Consider the following 25851-nt stretch of genomic DNA (forward strand, 5'->3'; position numbering starts at 1 on the left):
AAAGGAAGGAAAAGCATCAAAGATCTCTAAATCCCCAGATTCATAGAGCTAGATGTGATCATAACGATCTGTTCTTCATCATTAGCAAAAACCTTCCGATGAAACCTCTTTTTCATTATTCAGTTTTTAATATCCATCTATATATATAAAACTCACCCTCAACGTTCTGAAGACAGTGACGTCAGTGAAGCCAAGCCACTCACATCACTGCCTTCAAAACGGTTCGAAGGTTCGTGGTGGTGAAGCCACCGAAATCGCTCAGGGCCCCACCCTCGCGTCAAACGTTATGACGTCGAGGGCGGAGCAATGGCGTCAGTGGGTCAGAATGAAGAAGGAGCTGAAAGTGGCGTGAGACGACCTCTGCTGCAAAGACAGAAGAATATATTCCTGTACGCTTCACGTGGAGCCGGGGGAGCAGGAGAACAGCGTGTCCCTCGCCATCTGGGACGTGGCCGGACAGTACTAGGTACGCGCAAGCTGCAAACATTCCCCATGAGCCAGCCAGCATCAAACAGCGAGCCAGGCGGGGGGAGGAGTAGGGAAACACGTGGAGCGTGTTTCCCTACTCCTCTCCTGCCTAGGAATCGCTGGAGACTGGCTGCCAACCTCCATCATTTCCAAAAAAAAAGAAACCAAAACATACAAAACCAGGAGTAAACAAATATGAAAGAAAAAAAAAATGTTTCTTACGCCAGTGCAGGTAACTCAACCCCCCTTCCTCTTCCCCTTTTCACGAACCGACCGAGGACGTGCAAGGAAAACTCCACAGCCTAAAATTACAATGGACTGTGCTCAACTTAGCAGGGTTTAAAAACGGTTTTCATGGCTTCCAAAACAAAAAAAAACATACCCTATTATTAAAATGGACTCTGCTCAACTTAGCAGGGTTTAAAAAAGATTTTCATGGCTTCCTAAAGGAAAAATCCATAGCCTATTATTAAAATGGACTGTGCTCAACCATTCTCTCACACACACTCACTCTGTCACACACACACTCGCACATTCACTCGGTCTCTCTCACACAGTCACTCTCACACACACTCTCTCAAACATACACACTATGATTAAAACCTTGCTAGCGCCCGTTTCATTGGTCTCAGAAACGGGCCTTTCTTACTAGTGTTCTTATAAAACATGTTATTCGTTGTCATCAGCAGTAGATGAATCCATTAACTGCTGGGTTATGTCCGCCTACCAGCAGGTGGAGATAGAGAACACTGAAAAACCATAGTGCTCTATGGACAGCTAGCTCCATCTGCCTTCAGTATTGCTCTATCTCCCAGCAGGTGTGGACATAGCTTGATCAGCTCCTGGAAACAATTCTGCCTGGGGTGGCTCCTGTGCTTTTGCCAGTTGAAGCAGGGGTGTTGTGGCTGGTGGTGCCCACTTTGAAGGCATATAGGTTCGCCCTTTCCCTACCTTACCCGTCCCCCTGCCTACCGGAGTACCTCTTTTGCTGCCTGCCTCCAACTTTCCTCACAGCGTTAAAAAAAAAAAAAAAAAAGAAGGAATACGCATTGGTTCTGCGTGGCTATGCTGAGGCTATTTTCCATGTGCAGCTTGACCGGAGCTCGTTTCACTTGGTCTTTTGAGGTGAGAGTGGTGCCCAGCTCCTCCGGGGAGGTCCCGCGGATGCTGTTCAGATCGGGGTAAGTTTTGGTACAAAGCCGCCATTTTACTTATATAATTCCGTCCGGTCGGACGATGGCTGCTGAAGCAGTTAAACACTGCTCCCGTAAGACGTGCTCTTTAGACGCTAGAGCTGGTACGAGCATGGCGAGCGATGATTCTTCCTGCTCTATGGAGCTGGCAGTGGGCGCCATTTTGGAAGCGCCACATGCCTCGACCCTCGCTGTTGCAGAGGAGTCTGAGTGCAGGGGGACGCCTTGGTTAGAGGTTACCAGAGGAGCTCCTGTTCCCGTTTCTCCTGATTCGGAGACAGAGGATCAGGGTGAGTGTTTCTCCCCGGAGTTTGTGCTTTTAATGCGTGGAGGAGTGGTTAGGGTGGTGGTAGCTGCTTTTCTCAGGCGACAGGGTATCTGGGTTCACCCGTAACTCGACGACTGGCTCATCAGAGCAGATTCGGCAGACGAAAGTCGTCTGGCCTCAGCCAGAGTGGTCTCAGTACTGCAATCTCTGGGCTGGGTAGTCAGTATACCCATAAGTCACCTGACCCCCTCTCAATCTCTCGAATATTTGGGGGTCTGGTTCGACACGGCCTCGGGGTTTGTCTTTCTACCCGACCAAAGGCAGTGCAAGCTTCAGAATCAGGTCTTCTGGTCCTGCGGATGCCTCGCCCGCGAGCTTGGGACTTTGTCCAGCTGCTGGGGTCGATGATGGCCACTTTGGAGGTAGTGCCATGGGCGAGAGCGCACTTGAGACCTCTGCAGATTGCCCTGCTTCAACGATGGTCTCCAATGTCCCAGGATTATCAACGCGGACTCACGTGGCTCCCTGCGGCCTGACTCAGTATGGAGTGGTGGCTCTCCGACAGCATGCTGTAGCAAGGAATGCCGCTGGCGCTTCCCTCTTGGTGCCTGGTGATAACCAATGCCAGCCTAGTCGGCTGGGGAGCACATTGCAAGGGAAACTATGCCCAGGGCCTGTGGACACCCGCGGAATTGGGGTGGTCCATCAATCGCTTGGAACTGAGAGCGATATTCCAGGCTCTTCTGGCCTTTCACAAGACTCTGGAGGGGCTGGCTGTCAGAGTTCTATCGGACAATACGACAGCTGTGGCCTACATAAATCAACTGGCTGCGGAGGCTGCTCAGATTTGCCAGTGGGCCGAGCTACATCTACAGCTTTTGTAAGCAGCTCACATAGCAGGTCAGAGCAACGTGCAAGCCGATTTTCTAAGCAGGCATCAAATCGACCCAGCAGAGTGGGAACTGGCAGACGAAGTGTTTCTTCAGAACTGTGTCAAATGGGGAATGCCCGTAGCAGATCTAATGGCATCAAGGGCAAATGCCAAAGTCCCGTGCTTTTTCAGCAGACAGAGATCCTCGCTCAGCGGGGTTGGGTGCCTTGGCTCAACCGTGGCCTCCGGGCCTCCTGTATGTGTTCCCTCCTTTGCTCTTGATAGGGCGAGTCCTCCTGTGAATTCGGCTACATCAAGGAGTGGTGATTCTCATTGCCCCGGATTGGCCCAGGCGGCCGTGGTACGCGGACCTGCGGCAGATGCTGGTGGAGGCCCCTCTTCCTTTGCCTCTGGTACCAAACCTGTTGATGCAGGGGCCGGTGACCATGGAGGATCCCTGACGCTTTGGTCTTACGGCATGGCTCTTGAGAGGGCGCAATTGAGAGACAAAGGCTATTCTAACAGTCATCTCCACTCTCTTGCAGGCCCACAAGCGCTCCACTTCTGTTGCTTATGCTCGGATCTGGCACCAGTTTGAGGTGTGTGTTTCAAAGGCGATCACACACATGAGGGCTGCAGTCTCGCCGATACTGGAGTTTTTGCTGGGTGGTTTACAAAAAGGCTTGGCCTACAATTCCCTGCAAGTGCAAGTGGCAGCATTGGCATGCTTTCGAGGGAAGGTCTCTGACCTTTTCCCTGGCCGCTCATTCGGATGTTGCCCGATTTCTAAGAGAGGCGCTCCGGCTCCGCCCGCCAGTGCAGCTGCTGTGTTCGACTTGGAACCTGGCGCTGGTGTTGAAGGCTCTCCAGTGTTCGCCTTTCGAGCCGCTGAGGCGAGCTTCAGAGAAGGATGTGACTCTAAAGACAGTCATTTTGGTGGCCATAACCTCGGCGAGATGTGTGTCCGAGTTCCAGGCTCTGTCCTGTCGAGACCCCTTTCTGCAATTTTCAGAGTCCGGAGTTACGGTGCGTACTGTGCCTTCCTTCCTGCCTAAGGTGGTTTCAGCGTTTCACTTAAACCAGCCCATATATCTGCCCTCCTTTACTAGGGAGGAGTTTCCGGAATCTTTTGGGCAGTTACATCTTCTGGATGTTCGTAGGGCTCTCTTGCAGTATCTGCAAATGCCAAATGACTTCAGGACCCCTGATCACCTTTTTGTCTTGTTGTCAGGTCCTCGAAGAGGGTCTCCGGCATCTAAGGCCACTATAGCCCGTTGGCTCAAGGAAGTCAATTTTTCTGCGTATCTGCTGTCAGGACGGTCTCCGCCTGACGCATTTAAAGCGCATTCCACGAGAGTGATTTCCTCTTCGTGAGCCGAAACAGGAGCACTGTCTCTTCAGGAGATCTGTAGTGCGGCTACTTGGGCTTCTAAGCTCTCCTTTGGTCCGGCATTACAGGCTGGATGTTGCAGCGAAGCGGGACACGCAGTTTGGAGTGTAGGCTTGCTCGGGGAGTGACAGATTCCCGCCCTAACTAGGGAGTGCTTTTGTACATCCCATCAGTTAATGGATTCATCTGCTGCTGATGACAAGGAAGGGAAAATTAGGTTCTTACCTTGGTAATTTTCTTTCCTTTAGTCACAGTAGATGAATCCATGATCCCTCCCTATCTGTTTATTTGTTCAGTTGTTTCCTGCAGACATGTTCCCTCATTGGGAGAAGTTGGAAAACAGTCTTCAGGATTTCTGTTCTGTTACAGGAGGTTGAGATTGTCTCTCCTTTGAGTGATTATTGCTCCTGTTCGGGGGCATTCATTCGCTGTGAGGAAAGTTCATGTTATTCTACTTTGGGGATACACTCTGCTTTGGAAGTCTCAAATACTGAAGGCAGATGGAGCTAGCCGTCCATAGAGCACTATGGTTTTTCAGTGTTCTCTATCTCCACCTGCTGGTAGGCGGACATAACCCATCAGTTAATGGATTCATCTGCTGTGACTAAAGGAAAGAAAATTACCAAGGTAAGAACCTAATTTTCCCATATACAGCAATTTAGAAGTCACTCCTTTAAATATTCAAAAAAGGCGGTCCATAGCCTTTTTTGAATATTTAAAGAAGTGACTTCTAAATTGCTGTATACTTAGATGTTTTATAAGAACATGGATATTGAAAAATGTTTAATCGGAAGGTTTCTGCCAATGATTAAGGGTAGATCTTTATGATCACATCTAGCTCTATAAATCTTTGGATTTGAAAAAAAAATCATAAATGTACATTTTATGATCCTGTTCAGTTGATACAGTTTTTGGATAATAGGCTGAGAATTTACCTATTTTGATTTCTTAGTTTGTACTGGATGTGTTTTTCTGTTTTGTAGTCAACTACTCTTGATTGAACGCTTTTGATTTTTAATTGCTTTGATAATACTGACTGGCAACTTTATTATAACAGATACAACTTTTGTTTTGAATTTGCCCTCTTTTGCCTATACCTTGTTCTCCTCCTTCAGTGAGGACTTGTTATTCTTCTGGTATTATACTTATTTCTAAACTTTGTTTTATCTACCATAGGCTTGGCTGTATTACTTAATGCAATTTTTATCTTGTAAATTTAGTTTGAAAAAGTGCATAAACAAAATATGCAAGATGATGTATAACATGTGTTCCTTATCCTGCTAGACCAGTCTGGACTGACGGGTTATGTCCCTCTATCAGCAGATGGAGGCAGAGATGAAGACTGTGACATCAGTATAACAGGTGGTGCAGCCAGAATATCTCACTCCAGACTGATGGTACCATCTTTCTTCCAAAGGTGGTTTCTCCATTTCATCTAAATCGGGTGGTTATGCTTTCTTGGAATCATAAAAGTCAGGTTCCCGAACCCTTCATAAGCTGGATGTACACAGAACACTCTTGCGTTACTTAAAGAACAAATTTTTTTCGTAAGTCAGATAGACTATTCATATTGTTTCATGGGCTATGCAAAGAGGAAACAGCCTCAAAATCTATTGCCCATTGGATTAAGGAGGACATAGGAACAGGTTTCTTCCTCAGTTAGAAAGAGGTTCCAGTGGGTCTGGGAACTCACTCGACTAGAGCTCAGGTGACTTCTTGGGCAGAAGCTTGAGCCCTGAGGGATGTCTGCAGAGTGGCCATTTGGTTCTTGCTGTATTGTTTTGTGAAACATTACAAGATAAATGTTTGGGCCAAAGGAGATGCTACCTTTGGCACAGCTGTCTTGCAGGGTGCCTTGTCTTCCTCCTGCCTGGTGGAATAACACTAATTTACCCTTACCTGATAATTTTGTTTGCTTGAGTCCTGCCAGACCAGTCTAGGACCCAACCAGGAAGACGTCAAAATCCTGGTAGTCCTTAGCTTTGGTCTGCGCTTCCCTGTTCATTATGTATAATGTTCTGGGGTTGTCAGAGTTAGTGGGTTCCATCTGTATATAGGTTCCTTTAGCTAATTATTAGCTTTCATTTTAGCATACTGAGAATATTCTGGCTGCGCCACCTGTTATACTGATTTTGTTATCAGAATCCTCAGATCTATGCCTTCATTTGCCCGTCAGTCTGAACTGGTTTAGCAGGACTCAAGGAAAGGAAATTATCAGACAGTGGTTCCCAAACCTGGTCCTGGAGGCACCCCGGCCAGTCAGCTTTCAGGATATCCACAATGAATATTCATCAGAGATTTGCATGCACTGTCTCCACCTCATGCAAAACTATCTTGTGAATATTCATTGTGGATATCCTGAAAACCTGACTAGCTGGGGTGCCTCCAGGATCAGGTTCAGGAACAACTGAGGTAAGGGCACATTTTTCCATGTGTGCCTGAATGTTGTTATTGGTTTGAATGCAGAAACATATTTCAATAAGTGCACTATAGAAAAGAAAACAATTTTATTGTACCTGAATTCCAAAAATGTTTTAACCTGCCTTGAACATTATTTGGAAAAACAGGCTAAAAATCCAAATATTCAGTTATGCCATATAGTAAATTGTGTGGGGGGAAAACCTAGGAGTCCATGAATTGCTAGCTTAAGGTTTTGGTAAGATGCTTAAAAAGGATGGACTCATGAGTAACATATAAAATATTTATTCATGAGCTGTTTAGCTTATGGAATAATTTTACCACAGAGGAAAAAATCTAACAGAACACAAGCAAGCAGTGGGATAAGAATAGAAGATCAGTTAGTTGGAACGAGATGAATGGAAAGCCCATAGTTACACTGAGGTCTGTGGTATTGCAACAGAAGGTAAATTATGGAGATTATGCAGGTTCCCAAGTTTTGCTGCTGTTAAACTCCACGTACCTGATATTATTACCTTATCTCCATTCCATCCTCTATCATCCTTTCTCTTCCCTTCTCTCAGTTCCTTCCCCAGTATCACCACCTTTCCTTCTCCCATAGGGTCCTCTCTGTCTGGCAAGAGGAGTCATGTGAGCAACCCTCTTTACTTGCTGCTGCCACCACCTTTGAAGATGGAATGTGCTGGAGTGTATAGTCTTGTGAAACCTAGTGGCCTTGTGCGGTTTGATTTCAGAGGAAAGCTAGTTTGGGGGGGGGGGGAGGGTGGTGATGGTGATAGCAACAGGAGTCTCACTAGAGGAAAAAGGGAAGAGAGTATAGCAGATAAAGGGGAAAAGAAGATGAAACTTTGCTCCTCTGATAGGGACTGCAATTTCATGGCACACCGATATGGTGTGTTCTATGTGTTTTTCTTGTGCCATCAAAATAAGGGTGCAGGATTATTGAGATCATATGACCTGTGTCAAATCTGCATCTCATACTCCTGAACATGAAATTTAAAACCTTTGTGCATATCATTTTAAAAGTCTGCATACTTTATTTGGAATTAGTTTGTGCTGTATGTGCCTTTCTTCATAGATAATGATGACATGGGGACAGGACCCACAGTAATCGTGGGGATGGGGACAAACTTTGTCCCCGTGTCATTCTGTACTTTGAAGGCTGTTAATGAATTGGACAGTTACTTACGTTTGAATGATTCAGGCGATGATTTCATTTTTTGGAAAAACAAGCAAAAGTGCTGGTCACAATTGGCAAAAATTTTCATGGGGGATCCTGTACATTCCTGCTGCCAGCACATCATCTGAGAAGACTTTTTCAGTTGCAGGAAGGACTTTGGAAGACAGGAATGCTAGACTGATTCCTGAGTTTGTTGATGACTTATTATTCATTCAAAGATTAAAAAATCATTACAGTGCTTCATAAGGCATATTTCTCCCCCACTAGAGCTTACAGTGGGTTGTATTTTGTACCCCTGGACATTTTAATAGGGTGGATTAGAGTTCCTTGGACTACTAGAAGTCGGCTATTGTTGGGGTTGGAAGGGTAGAGGGTGGTGGTGGGGGGTTATTATAGTTCTCCGAGGACAAGCAGGCTGCTTGTTCTCACGACTGGGTTGACGTCCGCGGCAGCCCCCACCAACCGGAAGAAGCTTCGCGGGACGGTCGGCACGCAGGCCACGCCCACCGCGCATGCGCGGCCGCCTTCCCGCCCGTGCGCGACCGCTCCCGCCAGTTCCTTTTTTTCCGCGCCTGGAGAGAGTCGTGCTTTGCCGCTCTCTCTACTTCAGCCGCCGGATTCTTGCGATCGCGTATACGCGGATCGCGCTTCGTTAATTTAATTTAATTTCCTTTTATTATCTTTTCTTTTAAAAAAAAAAAAAAAGAGACTGCGCGTGTGGAGCACGCGCTCCCCTTTTCCCTCGCTTCCAGCGGGGACGCCTCGTTGCGGCCTAGTGGCCGCTCGGTCGGCTGGTTTTTTCGTGGTGTGATTTTAGCCACCATTGCCGACTTTGACTTCGATTTAAAAAGTGTGGTCGCTGCGGCCGGCCGATCTCGCAGACCGACACCCACGCTTGGTGCCTCCAGTGCCTCGGGCCGGAGCACAATCTCAAGTCGTGCGCGCTGTGTCTCGGTCTCCGGAAACGGACTCAGGTTGCGAGGCAAGTTCTGCGGGACCGTCTTTTTGGAACTTGCGCCGGCCCCTCGACGTCGACCTCGACGGCATCGGTATCGAAGGCCGGATCTTCGGTACCGGTATCGATGCCCGAGACATCGGCACCGATGGCAGCGACCCCAGGAGAACAGGTCCCGTCGGCCCGCCGGTCCGCCGGTGAGAGTGGGGTTGAGAGGCCGCGTGGGCTGTCGGCCCCGGTCACTCCCTCAGCTCGTGAGCCACGGGACCGAACCCTGACGGACCCGGTACCTCGAGACCGAGGGGGATCGACCTCCTCCTCCTCCATGCCCTCCGGCGCCGGTGACGTGCACCGGAAAAAAGACAAGAAGCGCCGTCACCGGGAGCCCTCGGTGCACCCTGAAGGGGAGTCGACGCCGAAGCGTCATCGCAGAGAGGAGAGATCTCCGTCGGTGGTGGAGGTACCGACGCGTCGGGGTTCCGGCACCTCGGTGCCGTCTCCTGGCCCCCAGCAGCTTCTGGCACCGACACCCTTACCGGCCCCACCGCCTTTCCCGGCAGCGGGCCTGGACGAGTGCCTCAGAGCCATCCTTCCGGGGATCCTGGAAGGGCTGATGCGCCAGGCTGTGCCGGCGTCGGGGGTGCTTGCGCCCCCGGCGCCGATGACTGTGGCGCCGACGAGCTCTAGCCCGGCGCCGGGGCTGTCGACACCGCCGCCGCTTGCGGTGCCGGTCTCGACCGCCACGCAGGTGGAGTCCCCGTCGACGTCGATGGAGGGAGCTCCGTCCCCGCCGGCGCGGGAGTCCACCGCTCGACGACACCGAGGCCTCGGTGCCTCGACGTCGAGCCGGGCCCGGTACCGGACTCAGCTACATGAGCTAATGTCCGATACCGAGGATGAGGACTCGTGGGGGGAAGAGGAAGACCCGAGATATTTCTCCTCAGAGGAGTCTACGGGCCTTCCCTCGGACCCCACGCCGTCACCGGAGAGGAAGCTCTCACCTCCTGAGAGTCTCTCCTTTGCCTCCTTTGTGCGGGATATGTCTATAAGCATTCCCTTTCCCGTGGTCTCTGTGGAAGAGCCGAGGGCCGAGATGCTCGAGGTCCTCGACTATCCATCACCACCTAGAGAGTCCTCCACGGTACCGCTGCACAATGTCCTGAAGGAGACGCTGCTTCGGAACTGGGTGCGACCACTAACTAACCCCACCATTCCCAAGAAAGCAGAGTCCCAGTACAGGATCCACTCTGACCCAGAGCTCATGCGGCCCCAGTTGCCCCATGACTCAGCGGTCGTGGATTCTGCTCTCAAGAGGGCACGGAGTTCGAGGGATACCGCCTCGGCGCCCCCGGGGCGGGAGTCTCGCACTCTGGACTCATTTGGGAGGAAGGCCTACCAATCCTCCATGCTCGTGACCCGCATCCAATCTTACCTGCTCTATATGAGCATCCACATGCGGACCAATGTGCAACAGCTGGCGGACCTGGTCGATAAGCTCCCGCCGGAGCAGTCCAGGCCATATCAGGAGGTGGTCAGGCAGCTGAAGGCGTGCAGAAAGTTCCTGTCCAGGGGGATTTTTGACACCTGTGACGTGGCATCTCGTGCTGCGGCCCAAGGTATAGTGATGCGCAGGCTCTCATGGCTGCGTGCCTCTGACCTGGACAACCGCACCCAGCAGAGACTGGCTGACGTCCCTTGCCGGGGAGATAATATTTTTGGCGAGAAGGTCGAGCAGATGGTTGACCAACTGCATCAGCGGGAAACCGCTCTCGACAAGCTCTCCCACCGGGCGCCTTCAGCACCCGCCCCCGCGGGCGGGCGTTTTTTCCCGGGCTCGGCAGGCTGCACCCTATTCTTTTGCGAAGCGTAGGTACAACCAGCCGGCCCGAAGGCCTCGTCAGGCACAGGGACAGCCCCAGCGCGCTCGTTCCCGTCAACAGCGTGCGCCTAAGCAGCCCCCTGCGCCTCCACAGCAAAAGCCGGGGACGGGCTTTTGACTGGATCCACGGGAACATAGCCGCCCTACAAGTGTCCGTACCGGACGACCTGCCGGTCGGAGGGAGGTTAAAATTCTTTCACCAAAGGTGGCCTCTCATAACCTCCGACCAGTGGGTTCTCCAAATAGTGCGGTGCGGATACGCCCTGAATTTGACCTCCCTACCTCCAAATTGTCCTCCGGGAGCTCAGTCTTTCAGCTCCCATCACAAGCAGGTACTTGCAGAGGAACTCTCCGCCCTTCTCAGCGCCAATGCGGTCGAGCCCGTACCACCCGGGCAGGAAGGGCAGGGATTCTATTCCAGGTACTTCCTTGTGGAAAAGAAAACAGGGGGGATGCGTCCCATCCTAGACCTGAGAGGCCTGAACAAATTCCTGGTCAAAGAAAAGTTCAGGATGCTTTCCTTGGGCACCCTTCTGCCAATGATTCAGAAAAACGATTGGCTATGTTCCCTGGATTTAAAGGACGCATACACTCACATCCCGATACTGCCAGCTCACAGACAGTATCTCAGATTCCGCCTGGGCGCACGGCACTTTCAGTATTGTGTGCTGCCCTTTGGGCTCGCCTCTGCCCCACGAGTGTTTACAAAGTGCCTCGTGGTGGTAGCGGCCTACCTACGCAAGCTGGGAGTGCACGTGTTCCCATATCTCGACGATTGGCTGGTCAAGAACACCTCGGAGGCCGGAGCCCTCCGGTCCATGCAGTGCACTATTCAACTTCTGGAGCTGCTGGGGTTTGTGATAAATTACCCAAAGTCCCATCTCCAGCCAACTCAGTCTCTGGAATTCATAGGAGCGCTGCTGAATTCCCAGACGGCTCAGGCCTACCTTCCCGAAGCGAGGGCCACCAATCTCTTGGCCCTGGCTTCGCAGACCAGAGCGTCTCAGCAGATCACAGCTCGGCAGATGTTGAGACTTCTGGGTCATATGGCCTCCACAGTTCATGTGACTCCCATGGCTCGTCTTCACATGAGATCTGCTCAATGGACCCTAGCTTCCCAGTGGTTTCAAGCCACCGGGAATCTAGAGGATGTCATCCGCCTCTCCACCAGTTGCCGCACTTCACTGCTCTGGTGGACCATACGGACCAATTTGACCCTGGGACGTCCATTCCAAATTCCGCAGCCCACGAAAGTGCTGACGACGGATGCATCTCGCCTGGGGTGGGGAGCCCATGTCGATGGGCTTCACACCCAGGGTCTGTGGTCCCTCCAGGAAAAGGATCTGCAGATCAACCTCCTGGAGCTCCGAGCGATCTGGAACGCACTGAAGGCTTTCAGAGATCGGCTGTCCTGCCAAATTATCCAAATTCGGACAGACAATCAGGTTGCAATGTATTACGTCAACAAGCAGGGGGGCACCGGATCTCGCCCCCTGTGTCAGGAAGCCGTCGGTATGTGGCGTTGGGCGTGTCGGTTCGGCATGCTTCTCCAAGCCACGTACCTGGCAGGCGTAAACAACAGTCTGGCCGACAGACTGAGCAGAGTCATGCAACCGCATGAGTGGTCGCTCCATTCCAGAGTGGTACGCAAGATCTTCCGAGAGTGGGGCACCCCCTCGGTGGATCTTTTCGCCTCTCAGACCAACCACAAGCTGCCTCTGTTCTGTTCCAGACTTCAGACACACGGCAGGCTAGCGTCAGATGCCTTTCTCCTTCATTGGGGGACCGGCCTCCTGTATGCTTATCCTCCCATACCTTTGGTGGGGAAGACCTTACTGAAGCTCAAGCAAGACCGCGGCACCATGATTCTGATAGCGCCCTTTTGGCCCCGTCAGATCTGGTTCCCTCTTCTTCTGGAGTTGTCCTCCGAAGAACCGTGGAGATTGGAGTGTTTTCCGACTCTCATTTCGCAGAACGACGGAGCGTTGCTGCACCCCAACCTTCAATCCCTGGCTCTCACGGCCTGGATGTTGAGGGCGTAGACTTCGCTGCGTTGGGTCTGTCTGAGGGTGTCTCCCGTGTCTTGCTTGCCTCTAGGAAGGATTCCACTAAAAAGAGTTACTTTTTCAAGTGGAGGAGGTTTGTCGTTTGGTGTGAGAGCAAGGCCCTAGAACCTCGTTCTTGCCCTGCACAGAACCTGCTTGAATACCTTCTGCACTTATCAGAGTCTGGCCTCAAGACCAACTCAGTAAGGAATCACCTTAGTGCGATTAGTGCTTACCATTATCGTGTGGAAGGTAAAGCCATCTCTGGAGAGCCTTTAGTCGTTCGATTCATGAGAGGCTTGCTTTTGTCAAAGCCCCCTATCAAGCCTCCTACTGTGTCATGGGATCTCAACGTCGTCCTCACCCAGCTGATGAAACCTCCTTTTGAGCCACTGAATACCTGCCATCTGAAGTACTTGACCTGGAAGGTCATTTTCTTGGTGGCAGTTACTTCAGCTCGTAGGGTCAGTGAGCTTCAAGCCCTAGTAGCTCATGCTCCATATACTAAATTTCATCACAACAGAGTAGTGCTCCGCACTCACCCAAAGTTCCTGCCGAAGGTGGTGTCGGAGTTCCATCTTAACCAGTCAATTGTCTTGCCAACATTCTTCCCCAGGCCGCATACCCGCCCTGCTGAACGTCAGTTGCACACATTGGAGTGCAAGAGAGCATTGGCCTTCTACTTGGAGCGGACGCAGCCCAACAGACAGTCCGCCCAATTGTTTATTTCTTTCGACCCTAACAGGCTAGGGGTCGCTGTCGGGAAACGCACCATCTCCAATTGGCTAGCAGATTGCATTTCCTTCACTTACGCCCAGGCTGGGCTGGCTCTTGAGGGTCATGTCACGGCTCATAGTGTCAGAGCCATGGCAGCGTCGGTGGCCCACTTGAAGTCAGCCACTATTGAAGAGATCTGCAAGGCTGCGACGTGGTCATCTGTCCACACATTCACATCTCATTACTGCCTCCAGCAGGATACCCGACGCGACAGTCGGTTCGGGCAGTCGGTGTTGCAGAATCTGTTTGGGGTGTAAATCCAACTCCACCCTCCAGGACCCGAATTTATTCTGGTCAGGCTGCACTCTCAGTTAGTTGTTCTTCGTAGGTCAATTTCTGTTGTACCCTCGCCGTTGCGAGGTTCAATTGACCTGGGTTATTGTTTTGAGTGAGCCTGAGAGCTAGGGATACCCCAGTCGTGAGAACAAGCAGCCTGCTTGTCCTCGGAGAAAGGGTATGATACATACCTGTAGCAGTTGTTCTCCGAGGACAGCAGGCTGATTGTTCTCACCTACCCTCCCTCCTCCCCTTTGGAGTTGTGTTTCATATTTTATTGCTTGTCATTCAACTGGCGGGAGCGGTCGCGCACGGGCGGGAAGGCGGCCGCGCATGCGCGGTGGGCGTGGCCTGCGTGCCGACCGTCCCGCGAAGCTTCTTCCGGTTGGTGGGGGCTGCCGCGGACGTCAACCCAGTCGTGAGAACAATCAGCCTGCTGTCCTCGGAGAACAACTGCTACAGGTATGTATCATACCCTTTACTTGCTGTTGTTGCTATTATTGTTTAATATTTGTGATTTATAAACACCAGTTGCACATCATATTCCTTTTATACTTTAATAAAAATTTAAATATAAAATCATAAGTGTTTGAGGCTTCTTCAGATGAGGACAGAGCAGACGGGGACAGAATCTGTGGGGATGGGGCAGGGACGGTGACAGAGTGCGGGGACGGGCTGTGGTTGGGGACAGAACCCGTGGGGACGGGGACAAACTTTATCCCCATGTCATTCTCTATTTCTTTAAGGCCTGAGTTTTCCTCCAGACATGAAATGATTCCCCTCCCTCAGCCTTTTCCCTCTTCTTTATCCAGCTTTGTCTTAGTTTGAACCCCTTCCCCTTACCTGGTGGGTTCAGCCCCTCTCTTTGTTCACATGTTCTCTACCCTTTAACAGCTCTCTTCTTTTTGCAGTTCTTTTGCCCACAGCTCAGTATCCACTGTAATCCTTGTTCTTTTTCCCTAACTTCAAGCAAAACCCCAGTTCTGTCCATACCCAAGGTCTCTACCTGCACCCTCTCCACAGCACTTACCTATATCCAGTATGTTTTTTTTTTCTAGTCAAAAAGGTGCCGGTACTCAAATGCCAGGCCATTCTTCAGAGGTGGGGTGATCGCTGAGCGACCCACCCCACAATAACCAGGCCCCCTGCAACCAGTCACAGAATCTATGACAAGGCAAAATTGGTGTGTAGAGTCTGAGATCTTTCATTAAAACTTAGGGACCATGGGTCAATTTTAGCAGATAATGGAAAAGGTGCCGATACTCAGTACCCCCTCAAAAAAAGCCCTGCCTATATCTCTCCACCCCCAATACCTCCTTTCTCCTCCCTTCTCCCCCGTGACACACATCTCCCAGTTTGTTATAACCTCCCCCCCCCTGCCCGATGCCGTCTACATCCCAACTTTCTCCAGGCCCCCTATCCTGTGCTAGTGTACCCCTGTCTATCTTTCTCTTGCTGTATTCCGCCCCACCCCAATTATGCAGCAAACAGAGGTGATGCATAGCTGCGCATTGGGCCTTGCTTCTTTCTCTGTTGTCCTGGGCTGAGCTGCCCCTTTGACTCACACAAAGCCGAGCTGCTTGATTCAATTGAACAGTCAGGGCCAAGATGCCAAAAGAGGAGGACAAGGTCTGATGTAGCCATACACCACCACCGCCTCTTTACTGCAGGAAGGTCAAGAATCATTGCCATTGTTGCTGCCACTTCTGGCACTGCTGTGCAAAATTCTGCATGGAAAGTGCAGACTTCTGTACAAATTGTGCAGTTGTACAAAATTCCCTGAGGAGTAATCTCATCTTGGAGCAGCAGAAAAATGAGACGTTCTAGGAATTGAAGGGCTGTATAATTTCTAGGGTTCATGAAGATAATAGCTTGAAATATTTCAGTAAATTGAGCAAATTATAATGGCTAAAAAATTATTTCTCAAAAACAAAAATTGCCACGGAAACAAGTCCCATGAATTGTTTCCTGTGAAATCACTTTTTTAAAAACCCAAATTTGAACATGTCTGTTAGTTCATCAGCTGATGAATTAGCTGTCTATTTTAGGCAACAATTGCAACAACTAGAATTTGTCTGGGGAAGCAGGTATTCAGATAATAATTTGCAATACTTTAATCCAACAGGCATTAAAGCAAATTGCATTTGGGATACATTTACGCCTATTGAGATTAAAGATCTATTTGTGATAATGTTCTGTGAATTGGACCCTTGTCCAGCATTTGCAGTTCTTTTCATCTGAAAGGCTTTGCTGGCTTCAGCCCTTTTTTAATATAATGTTAGAAGCAGGATGTTTTTTTTTTCAATTGAAATTAGTTCCATTATGTTCATTCTGATTTTAAAAGATGCTGCTAAACTCAGTAATGTTTGTTCTAACTACAGGCCTATATAGCCAGCATTCCTTTTCTAGCTAAAGCCTCAGAATCAATAGTTGCTATGCAGCTTCAAAATTACTTAGACAAATCTGAGATATTAGATCTCAGGCAATCAGGATTCTGTAAGAAATGTATCACTGAGACTTGTTTGCTTGCTGTTTTCTCTGTACCTCTTCAGACAAGGGTATCCCAGCTTTTTTGATGAAATGAGATTTGTCTTCAGGTTTTGAGTTGGTAAACCATGATTTATTGTTAATAAAACTAGATTGGGTTGGAATTATTGGTCAAATATGGCCCTAGTTTTCAGATTTCTTGAAAAATCGTTTTTCTGTAAAAATTCAGGATAAAATCTTCCCATCTTGGTCTTCAGGATGTGGAGTCCCACAAGGTTCCTCACTCTTCACAATTATTTTAAAATGTTTTTCTGTTCTTTAGGAGAGGTGCTTCAGGATATGGGAGTGGCTTATTTTATCTATGCAGATGATGATCGAATTTTGTTGCAAAAAACAGCAAATCCAAAACACAGAACAATCCAAAGAAACCAAAACAGTGAAGAAAAAACAAAACACACAGAAAATGTGCTGTGCAGTCAAAGAATTGGGCCGTGTTCCAACCTAATGGCTGCTTCAGTAGTCCAAAAAAAAAAAAACAATGCAGTGTTTGAAATCTTTATGTTAAATCTAGTAGATGGGACTTCTGTAAAATTGCAGGGTTGGAGGATCCCAAATAAAATATTGGTTCCACTGATTCCTCCAAAGACCCTGTACTGAGCTCTCTGCACAGGGTCTTTGGAGAGAATCAGTGGAACCAATATTTTATTTGGGATCTTCTGACATTGCAATTTTACTTAAACACCAAAAAGACATCTGTGCTATGGTTGGACGGCAAACTAAAACCTCTGCCTTGTGTTATTCTGTTTATTCTGTTTCTCTTCAGTCTATAGTTTATAGTTTGTATGTCTAGACTGAGTATAGCCTTGAGGATGAATCTCAGATTTGGCATATTGGACCCAATTCTATAAATGGTGCTGAAAAAAAATTAGTGCTATTCTGTAACAAATGCTCCAAGTTAGGTGCCATTTATAGAATAGCATTTAGCACTGTACACCAACTGAAATCTGGTGTAAATCCCCATGCCTAAATTAGGCGTGGATCAGGCGTTTTCTATAACAGTGCATACAAATTCTTGGAATACCCATGGCCACTCACCCTTTTCAGATCCTTGTAAGAATTTACATGCACATTTTTATAGAATAGTGCCTAGCGAAATGCACACGTAAGTTCTAATTGTTGCCAAATTATTGGTGCTAGTTGGTTCATTATTCAGTTAAATTGTGCATGGCAATTGGGCACGTACCCAAATTTCTGAACACAATTTGGAGCATCATATATAGAATTTGGGGAATTATGTCTTCTACTAGTAAAAAAGGCCCGTTTCTGACACAAATGAAACGGGCGCTAGCAAGGTTTTCCTCGGAGTGTGTATGTTTGAGAGAGTGTGTGGGAGATTGACTGTGAGAGAGAGAGTGAATGTGCGAGTGTGTGTGACAGAGAGAGTGAGTCTGGGTGCGAGTGTGTGTGTGAGAGAAGTGCGTATGTGAGAGACAGTGAGTGTGAGAGAGAATGTGTTTTACAGATACAGACTCTGTGAGACCAAGAGAGTGTATCGCACACATACTCTCTCACACACACTGTATGAGACCGACTGTGATACATAGAGAGTAAATGTGATAGTGTGCGAGAGACAGTGTGTGAGAGTGAGAGAGAGAAACACACTGACAGAGAGAGTGTGTGTGTGACAGAGATACCTCCCTCCTCCCTCCCTCTCTGGTCTCAGGACCCCCTCCCCCCTCTGCGTGGTTAGCAGCACCGTGCGAGTGTGTGTGTGTGTGACAGAGAGAGAGTGAGACTGGGTGCGAGTGTGTGTGTGTGATTCTCCTCTCTCCCCTGCCCCCCCCTCCAGCCACCCAGCGATTCTCCGCTGTCCCCTGCCCCCCCCCCCAGCCATCCAGCGATAGTCCTCACTCCCCTGATTACCTCTGTCGAAGCGGCCGCGTTATTGAAAGCCCTGCCCATCTCCAGCCTTCCCTTCGAGTTCGTTCCCTCAGAGTCCCGCCTTCTGATGTCATTTCCTCTTTCTGCGAGGGTGGGGCTCTGAGGGAACGAACTGGAAGGGAAGGCTAAAGAAGGGCAGGGCTTTCAATAATGCGGCCGCTTCGACGGAGGTAATCAGGGGAGTGAGGACAATCGCTGGGAGGCTGGAGGGGGGGGGCAGGGAAGAGAGGTGAGTGCGGCTCTGGGTGGGGTACAGGTTCCAGCGGCAACTCGGGAGGGGCAAGGGAGAGAGCAGCGTGTCCCCTTCCCGCTCAGTGTTCAGCCCTCGACGTCATAACGTTATGATGTGAGGGCGGGACAGTGAGACAGATGGTTATAGGCAGCACGAACCACACTGACCCTATGAACCCCTTCAGTGCCATGGGAGTCAGCTTCAGAACGTTGGAGGTGGAAATTATTATATAGGATATTTGGTAAATTTGCTTTTTTTTTTTTGGCAAATTAGGTCATTTTGTTTTAAGTGATTTGCAGAAATGGACTCAAGCTTTTGTTATCTAGCTTGGATTATTGTAGTTATACAGTGGTGGAAATAAGTATTTGATCCCTTGCTGATTTTGTAAGTTTGCCCACTGACAAAGACATGAGCAGCCCATAATTGAAGGGTAGGTTATTGGTAACAGTGAGAGATAGCACATCACAAATTAAATCCGGAAAATCACATTGTGGAAAGTATATGAATTTATTTGCATTCTGCAGAGGGAAATAAGTATTTAATCCCTCTGGCAAACAAGACCTAATACTTGGTGGCAAAACCCTTGTTGGCAAGCACAGCGGTCAGACGTCTTCTGTAGTTGATGATGAGGTTTGCACACATGTCAGGAGGAATTTTGGTCCACTCCTCTTTGCAGATCATCTCTAAATCATTAAGAGTTCTGGGCTGTCGCTTGGCAACTCGCAGCTTCAGCTCCCTCCATAAGTTTTCAATGGGATTAAGGTCTGGTGACTGGCTAGGCCACTCCATGACCCTAATGTGCTTCTTCCTGAGCCACTCCTTTGTTGCCTTGGCTGTATGTTTTGGGTCATTGTCGTGCTGGAAGACCCAGCCACGACCCATTTTTAAGGCCCTGGCGGAGGGAAGGAGGTTGTCACTCAGAATTGTACGGTACATGGCCCCATCCATTCTCCCATTGATGCGGTGAAGTAGTCCTGTGCCCTTAGCAGAGAAACACCCCCAAAACATAACATTTCCACCTCCATGCTTGACAGTGGGGACGGTGTTCTTTGGGTCATAGGCAGCATTTCTCTTCCTCCAAACACGGCGAGTTGAGTTCATGCCAAAGAGCTCAATTTTTGTCTCATCTGACCACAGCACCTTCTCCCAATCACTCTCGGCATCATCCAGGTGTTCACTGGCAAACTTCAGACGGGCCGTCACATGTGCCTTCCGGAGCAGGGGGACCTTGCGGGCACTGCAGGATTGCAATCCGTTATGTCGTAATGTGTTACCAATGGTTTTCGTGGTGACAGTGGTCCCAGCTGCCTTGAGATCATTGACAAGTTCCCCCCTTGTAGTTGTAGGCTGATTTCTAACCTTCCTCATGATCAAGGATACCCCACGAGGTGAGATTTTGCGTGGAGCCCCAGATCTTTGTCGATTGACAGTCATTTTGTACTTCTTCCATTTTCTTACTATGGCACCAACAGTTGTCTCCTTCTCGCCCAGCGTCTTACTGATGGTTTTGTAGCCCATTCCAGCCTTGTGCAGGTGTATGATCTTGTCCCTGACATCCTTAGACAGCTCCTTGCTCTTGGCCATTTTGTAGAGGTTAGAGTCTGACTGATTCACTGAGTCTGTGGACAGGTGTCTTTCATACAGGTGACCATTGCCGACAGCTGTCTGTCATGCAGGTAACGAGTTGATTTGGAGCATCTACCTGGTCTGTAGGGGCCAGATCTCTTACTGGTTGGTGGGGGATCAAATACTTATTTCCCTCTGCAGAATGCAAATAAATTCATATACTTTCCACAATGTGATTTTCCGGATTTAATTTGTGATGTGCTATCTCTCACTGTTACCAATAACCTACCCTTCAATTATGGGCTGCTCATGTCTTTGTCAGTGGGCAAACTTACAAAATCAGCAAGGGATCAAATACTTATTTCCACCACTGTAATTAGATAACTCAAAATTTTAATGGCCAGACTGCAACTCGTGCAAAACACAGCAACCAGGATCATTTTGAGAAGAAATCAGTTTGATACACCCACTCAGGTTTTGATGACTTTACGCTGGCTGCCTGTAAGGGCTTGAGTTGAGTTTACAATTTTGTGTTTTAAGTTGTTGTACGATGATGGTCTATTTTACGTGATGTCTCTGAGAGAGGTCAAATTTGATCTGTTATCTAAACGAGTGATTCATACAAAGAAGTTTGAACTTTTCTCAGCTACTTTCACTTACTTATCTTGACTTGAAAGGAACCTTTTAGCTCTGTATTTCCCGATTTTTATGGAATTCTGTCCCATTAATTTAAGATGCAAACAGATTTTCTGAACTATTAAAAACCCGGTTGTTTGCTAAATTGTTTCATTAGTTACACGTTGTTATAGTTAGTTTCTATTCTATCACTAGAATGAGTGGCATTTTTTTGAGTTTGCCTACCTACTCACTTGTATTGTAAACCATACAGAGGTTCATATGATCAAAAGCTCCACGTTCCAAACAGCGCTCTAAAAATAGCTCTGGAACAGCACGGGGCTTTACTGCCCCTGTGATCAGAGATAATAGTATGCAAATTTAAGCACGCTATTATCTCTGTCATAGGGTGAACGTGCGGGAGGATTGTGCCTGAGTATGCGCTCAGGCACAATCCCTCCCACACTTGTTTGATAGGTCCGGGCTGTCAAAAGCCCAGACCTGTCAAACACAGGGGCTTGGAGGTCTGTGGGACCGCCAGACACGCTGGTGGCCTAGTTACCCCACCCCACACCCCCCATCCCAAGCCAGTGACATGGGGGCTGGAGGTCCAGCTGAACTCCATTACCCCTGAGCCCCCTGACACAAGTTCACCCCCCTTGCATCCCCCCCCCCCAAAGTGGGCTGTGAACACAAGCCCCCCCCCCCAACCAGGTGGTCGACTGACCCCCTTCCCTTCTCCCCCTGTACCTGAGTGGCGGAGGAGGGATGCGCGGGCAGGGCTTCACCACCATATAAGGGGGCCGGGGGACTAGAGGTCTGTCTCCAGCCCTCGTGCCACTGGCTTGGGATGAGGGGTCAAGGCTGCTGTGGGGGGGGAGGGGTTGGATTTCTATTGAGGGTATGGAGGCCTGCCAGCATGCCAAATGCATGTTGGACAGGGCTCACCATTCCTCCCCAATGTTCTGCAAATCCTTATGCCAGATCTGAGCTGGCGTAGGGTTTGCCGTGGGTAGTGCACCAGTGTTTTGTGCATTGTCCACTGATCATTGGAAAAGAATAATAAAATACCTGTTTAGCATGCATTTGCATGCTACTTGGAGTCAGAGCCCACAAGTGCGTTTCACATGCTCGGGGGCGCTCTGATCATGGGGCGGTAGCAAACACGGTCACTAGTATGGCGCTAATAGCCTCTAGTGCCCGCGTTCGCTTCTGATAATGGGCCCAAGAGTTTGCGGTGGTTAATAAGATTGCTGTTTCTTCTTACTTAGATTAAAGCAGTATTGAATACAAGCTGCAGGTGCTTATATTCAACGTACATTCTACTAAACAGACCCAGAATCTCATTGGGGTGTGTTCTCCGTAAAATAGTTGTTTAAATACACAGTTGCATTGTCTTGATAGGTAGATTACACAGAGTGAAACCTTAGGGATGGTTACAATCTACTTTTTGGAATGATTATGCATTATGTGAAAGATATGATATGCCAGAAAATGTGAACCAGCCTTTATAAATAGAACACACATGGCTAGATTTACAGATTTGAATTGTAAAGATACTGTTACATTACTGCATCATAGGCCTGATTGAAAATGGAGAAATGTGTATGCTAAACTTAACACAAAGTTAAGACTGACTATTTCTGAATTGCTTCTACAATTCATTTATCAGGTGCCTTAAACATTTTACAAGGGTACTGAAAACTCTTCAAGGCAAACTGTAGCTTTTGAAGGTTTCTCTGACTCAGTTTCCCAATAATTACAAAAAAAAAGCCTTAATATTCCTTGAAACACCTGCTAATAACATGCATTTAGGTTTGAGTTTTTCCTCCCTATTAAAAAGTACTCTTTCTCTTCTCCAGGAATGTTTCGAAAAGAAGAAGAATTGACAACTTCTCAAAGGACTCTTGCTGTTAGGTAGACTTTATTGCAACTTTTCTTGTTCCTTTGTACACTTTATTACGTTTATTTTTTTATTTACGAATCGTTACGTAGGTTTGTTTAGGAAATATTTTTTCTTACAGCATTTCCTGAACAATCATATTTGGAGTCTATGCCATGCTTTGTTTCTTTGTATAGGTAAATTTTTTTTTTATATTTGCTTGAGTATTCACTGGAAATAGTTGAAAGCTTCATATAATCATTCCAGCTCATTAATATAAATTCTGAATAACTAGAGAGATGCATGTATAAGTATTGGCTTGTGAAAAATGGTGATTGGATTTCAAATATGACTTGTAGTAATTTAATGTTTGTTGCTGTTCCCAGAGTTAGTCCTCGGGCCTCCATCCAACTGCTCTGGTTTTCAGAATATGTACAATGAATATTCAAGAGATGTGCTTGCATGCATTTAGTTTGTGTATGGGGAGAATTTTGCATGCTTTTGCCATGCTTTGCACCACTAAGAGGATCTCAAAACTATTGGTTGTCAGATCTGTGTCGTTCCCCCCCCCCCCCCCCCCCCCCCCCAATTTTGCTGAGAGTACAAATCTATGCTTCAGTGGAATAATTGTTCGTTAAAATATGATGTGATTTAAGGTTTTGATGCCTGTTGACTCTGTCATCTATGAAGTTATCAACTGATCACTAATTCAACCCTTAATAGCATTTCTATATCTGCCAATTCTGTGACAGATTTTAGGTCTATGGCAACTAAGAATGACTCAATAAAATATGTTCTGGCAGGAAACGATTTGTAGATGTGATGTCCTTTTCAGCATTTGAAGAATTAGTTTTTATGACTGTATTTATTTAAATTTGACTTTCTCCGAGGACAAGCAGGCTGCTTGTTGTCACATGTGGGTCGGTGTCCAGGAAACAGAGCAAAATTTTGAAGCAAAAATAAAAAGTTTTTGCCTAGAGTCTTCTGGCACGTGAATCACGCGCACTGCGCTTGCGCGGACAACTTCCCACCTGTCGCACGAGTGTGCCCCTTAGTTTTCTTTTCTCCGCATTGAGGTGCGGTAGGTTTTTTCTGTGCTCCTCTCAGGCCCAGGAAAGAGTCTTCTCGACTATTCGCTTTTTTTCTTATAATTTTCATTATTTTATTTTATTATTTTAAAAGGGGACAAAACTAAAAATGCACTACGAGAACTGTTTTTTTTTTTTTTTTTTAAGTTTTCTTTGCTTTTTCGGCGGTCGGGTTATTCCCTTTTTATTTTTTTGTGTCCCTTTTTCTTTTAACAGGCACAATCGTGTCTTTTGATTTCGCCAAAGCCGTTTTCCCTTCCATGTCATCGAATACACCCAGCAGCTTCAAACGTTGTACTCGGTGCAACCGAATCATCTCAGGTACTGTCACGATCTCAGGTTCAAAACAAACAGTCACTAGAACGTGAGCCCTTGGACCACTGCTGAGGAGCGGCAGTGGCAGGCAAGACCCCCAGCTGGGACTGGGCAAACAAGCGAGGCAGGAGCTAGAATCTGGAATGGACTTGGCCAGAATGACAGGACTGGTATTGCAGCTGTAGGCAGACAATGCTGGAACCACAGGACTGGGATAATAGAAAGAGAGGTGATGTTGAATGGCAGGGGCATAAGAGAGAGGAGATCCTGGAAGCCTAGGGCAGAGCAGGGTAGGGGAGGAGACAGAAGAGATCCTGGATGCCTATGACAGGGCAGAACAGGCTGTGAGGGAGCAGATCCTGGTTGGCTGTAGCAGTGAGAGGAGATTCTGGATAGAAGTTTGAGAAACTAGATGGAAGTAGAAAGGAGAGAGACTGAATGGAAGAGGATAGAGAGAGGGGAGACCATGAATGGAAAGGAGAGGGAGAAGGGGAGTTGCTGGATGGAAGGGGAAAGGGAAGACACTGGATGGAAGAGGATAAGAGAGAGAGAGATGGGAGATGCTGGATGGAAGGTGGAGGTGAGAGACAGGAGTGAAGGGATTGGGAGAGGGAGGGAGGAGACGCTGGATGAAAGGGGGAGGGAGGAGATGCTGGATGGAATAGGGAAAGAGAGGGAATAGGATGGAATAGGGGGAGAGATGATTGAAGGAGGAGAGGGAAGGATTAGTGGAAGCCTGGGGAATGGGACAGCCGGAGTTAGGGAAAGAGGTGGAAACTTGTAGACTGAGCAGTAAAAAGAGGTATTTGAAGACTGATTAGAGCGATAGAAAAATAAGTGCAAGAAACTTGACGGAAAAGATCAATGCTGGATATTTTGAAGGAAGAAAAGGGAAGAGAAAAAAATGACAAATGGAAAAGGAAACCCAGGCAATAGAGTTAAGAGAAGACAGTGGAAAGCAGACAGCAGATATGAAAGACTGGATTCAACATGATTAGAAAAATTAAATGATCAGACCACACAGAAAAAAGAATTTTATTTTTAACTTAGGATAAAGTAGTGTCTTAGCTGTGTAGCCTACTCTAAAGATAAGGTAAAATAAAACAATTATGTAGTTTAAAATGAACCCTTAGGAAGCCAGGCTTTGCAAACGGTGCAACACCACAGAAAGAGAAACAGAGTTGTCTGTCCTGCTGTACTGTGGAAAATATGAAAATGTCGAAAACTGCCATATTACAAACAGTAAATGACAAATTAGATGGAAAATAAGGTGAGAGGTTTTCTATTGGACTAAGTCAATACATTTTTCAGTTAGCTTTCAGAAGCCAAAACCACCTTCTTCTGGTTAGGACAGTATACCATATTTAGGGGTCCTTTTACTAAGGTGTCCCTATTGGATTTAGTGCATACTAATGATTAGCATGTGCTAAATGCTAAGAAGCTCATGGATAAAAATGGGCTCCTTAGCATTTAGTGAACACTAAATCCATTAGCGCACCTTAGTAAAAGGACCCCTTAATTAGTATTGTAGTATGGAATATGTCAGGTTTTGAAATTTACACCTGCTATGTTTATATTTTGCACAGTATAAGGGGACATACTACTCTTTCTCTGGCGTTGCACTGTGTACAAAGTCTGGCATCTAGGAATTCAGTTTAATTTTTGTCCATATATTTCTATTTTTAGGAAGGTCTATCTGCGTTCTGCATGAGTGGAAGAGACCAGATATTCTGCTAACATTGAATGTCTGTGCATCAGGGGCGTAGCTACGGATCCAATTTAGGCTCAGGCCCGCCCACCAAGCGCACCGCACACACTGCAGCGGCCCTTTTTCACATTTTCAGCTGTGTGAGACTGTGAGTCGCAACTCGCGTAGACGTCAGAGAAGGCACGGCACCCGCTCAGCTGATCTCCAGTCCAGGCTCCAGCCCACCTACCTTTCGGGCTTGCATGGTCGCGTCGCGCAGCTCAGGGGCATAGCTACGGGTGGGCTCTCAGCTCAGGC

General features: G+C 47.9%; 1 protein-coding gene across 2 annotated transcripts in view; it reads left to right on the forward strand.

Annotated features, from left to right (window-relative positions):
• Positions 1-25851, forward strand: part of MBOAT2 (membrane bound O-acyltransferase domain containing 2) — a 343260-nt gene that overhangs the window by 163325 nt on the left and 154084 nt on the right. For both annotated transcript variants that reach the window (XM_030198898.1, XM_030198899.1), the window contains exon 6: positions 22424-22478. In XM_030198898.1, the coding sequence (XP_030054758.1) occupies positions 22424-22478 (55 nt within the window). The remainder of the gene's footprint in view (positions 1-22423; positions 22479-25851) is intronic.

Source organism: Microcaecilia unicolor, chromosome 3, assembly GCF_901765095.1.
Source record: "Microcaecilia unicolor chromosome 3, aMicUni1.1, whole genome shotgun sequence".
Classification (NCBI taxonomy): domain Eukaryota; kingdom Metazoa; phylum Chordata; class Amphibia; order Gymnophiona; family Siphonopidae; genus Microcaecilia; species Microcaecilia unicolor.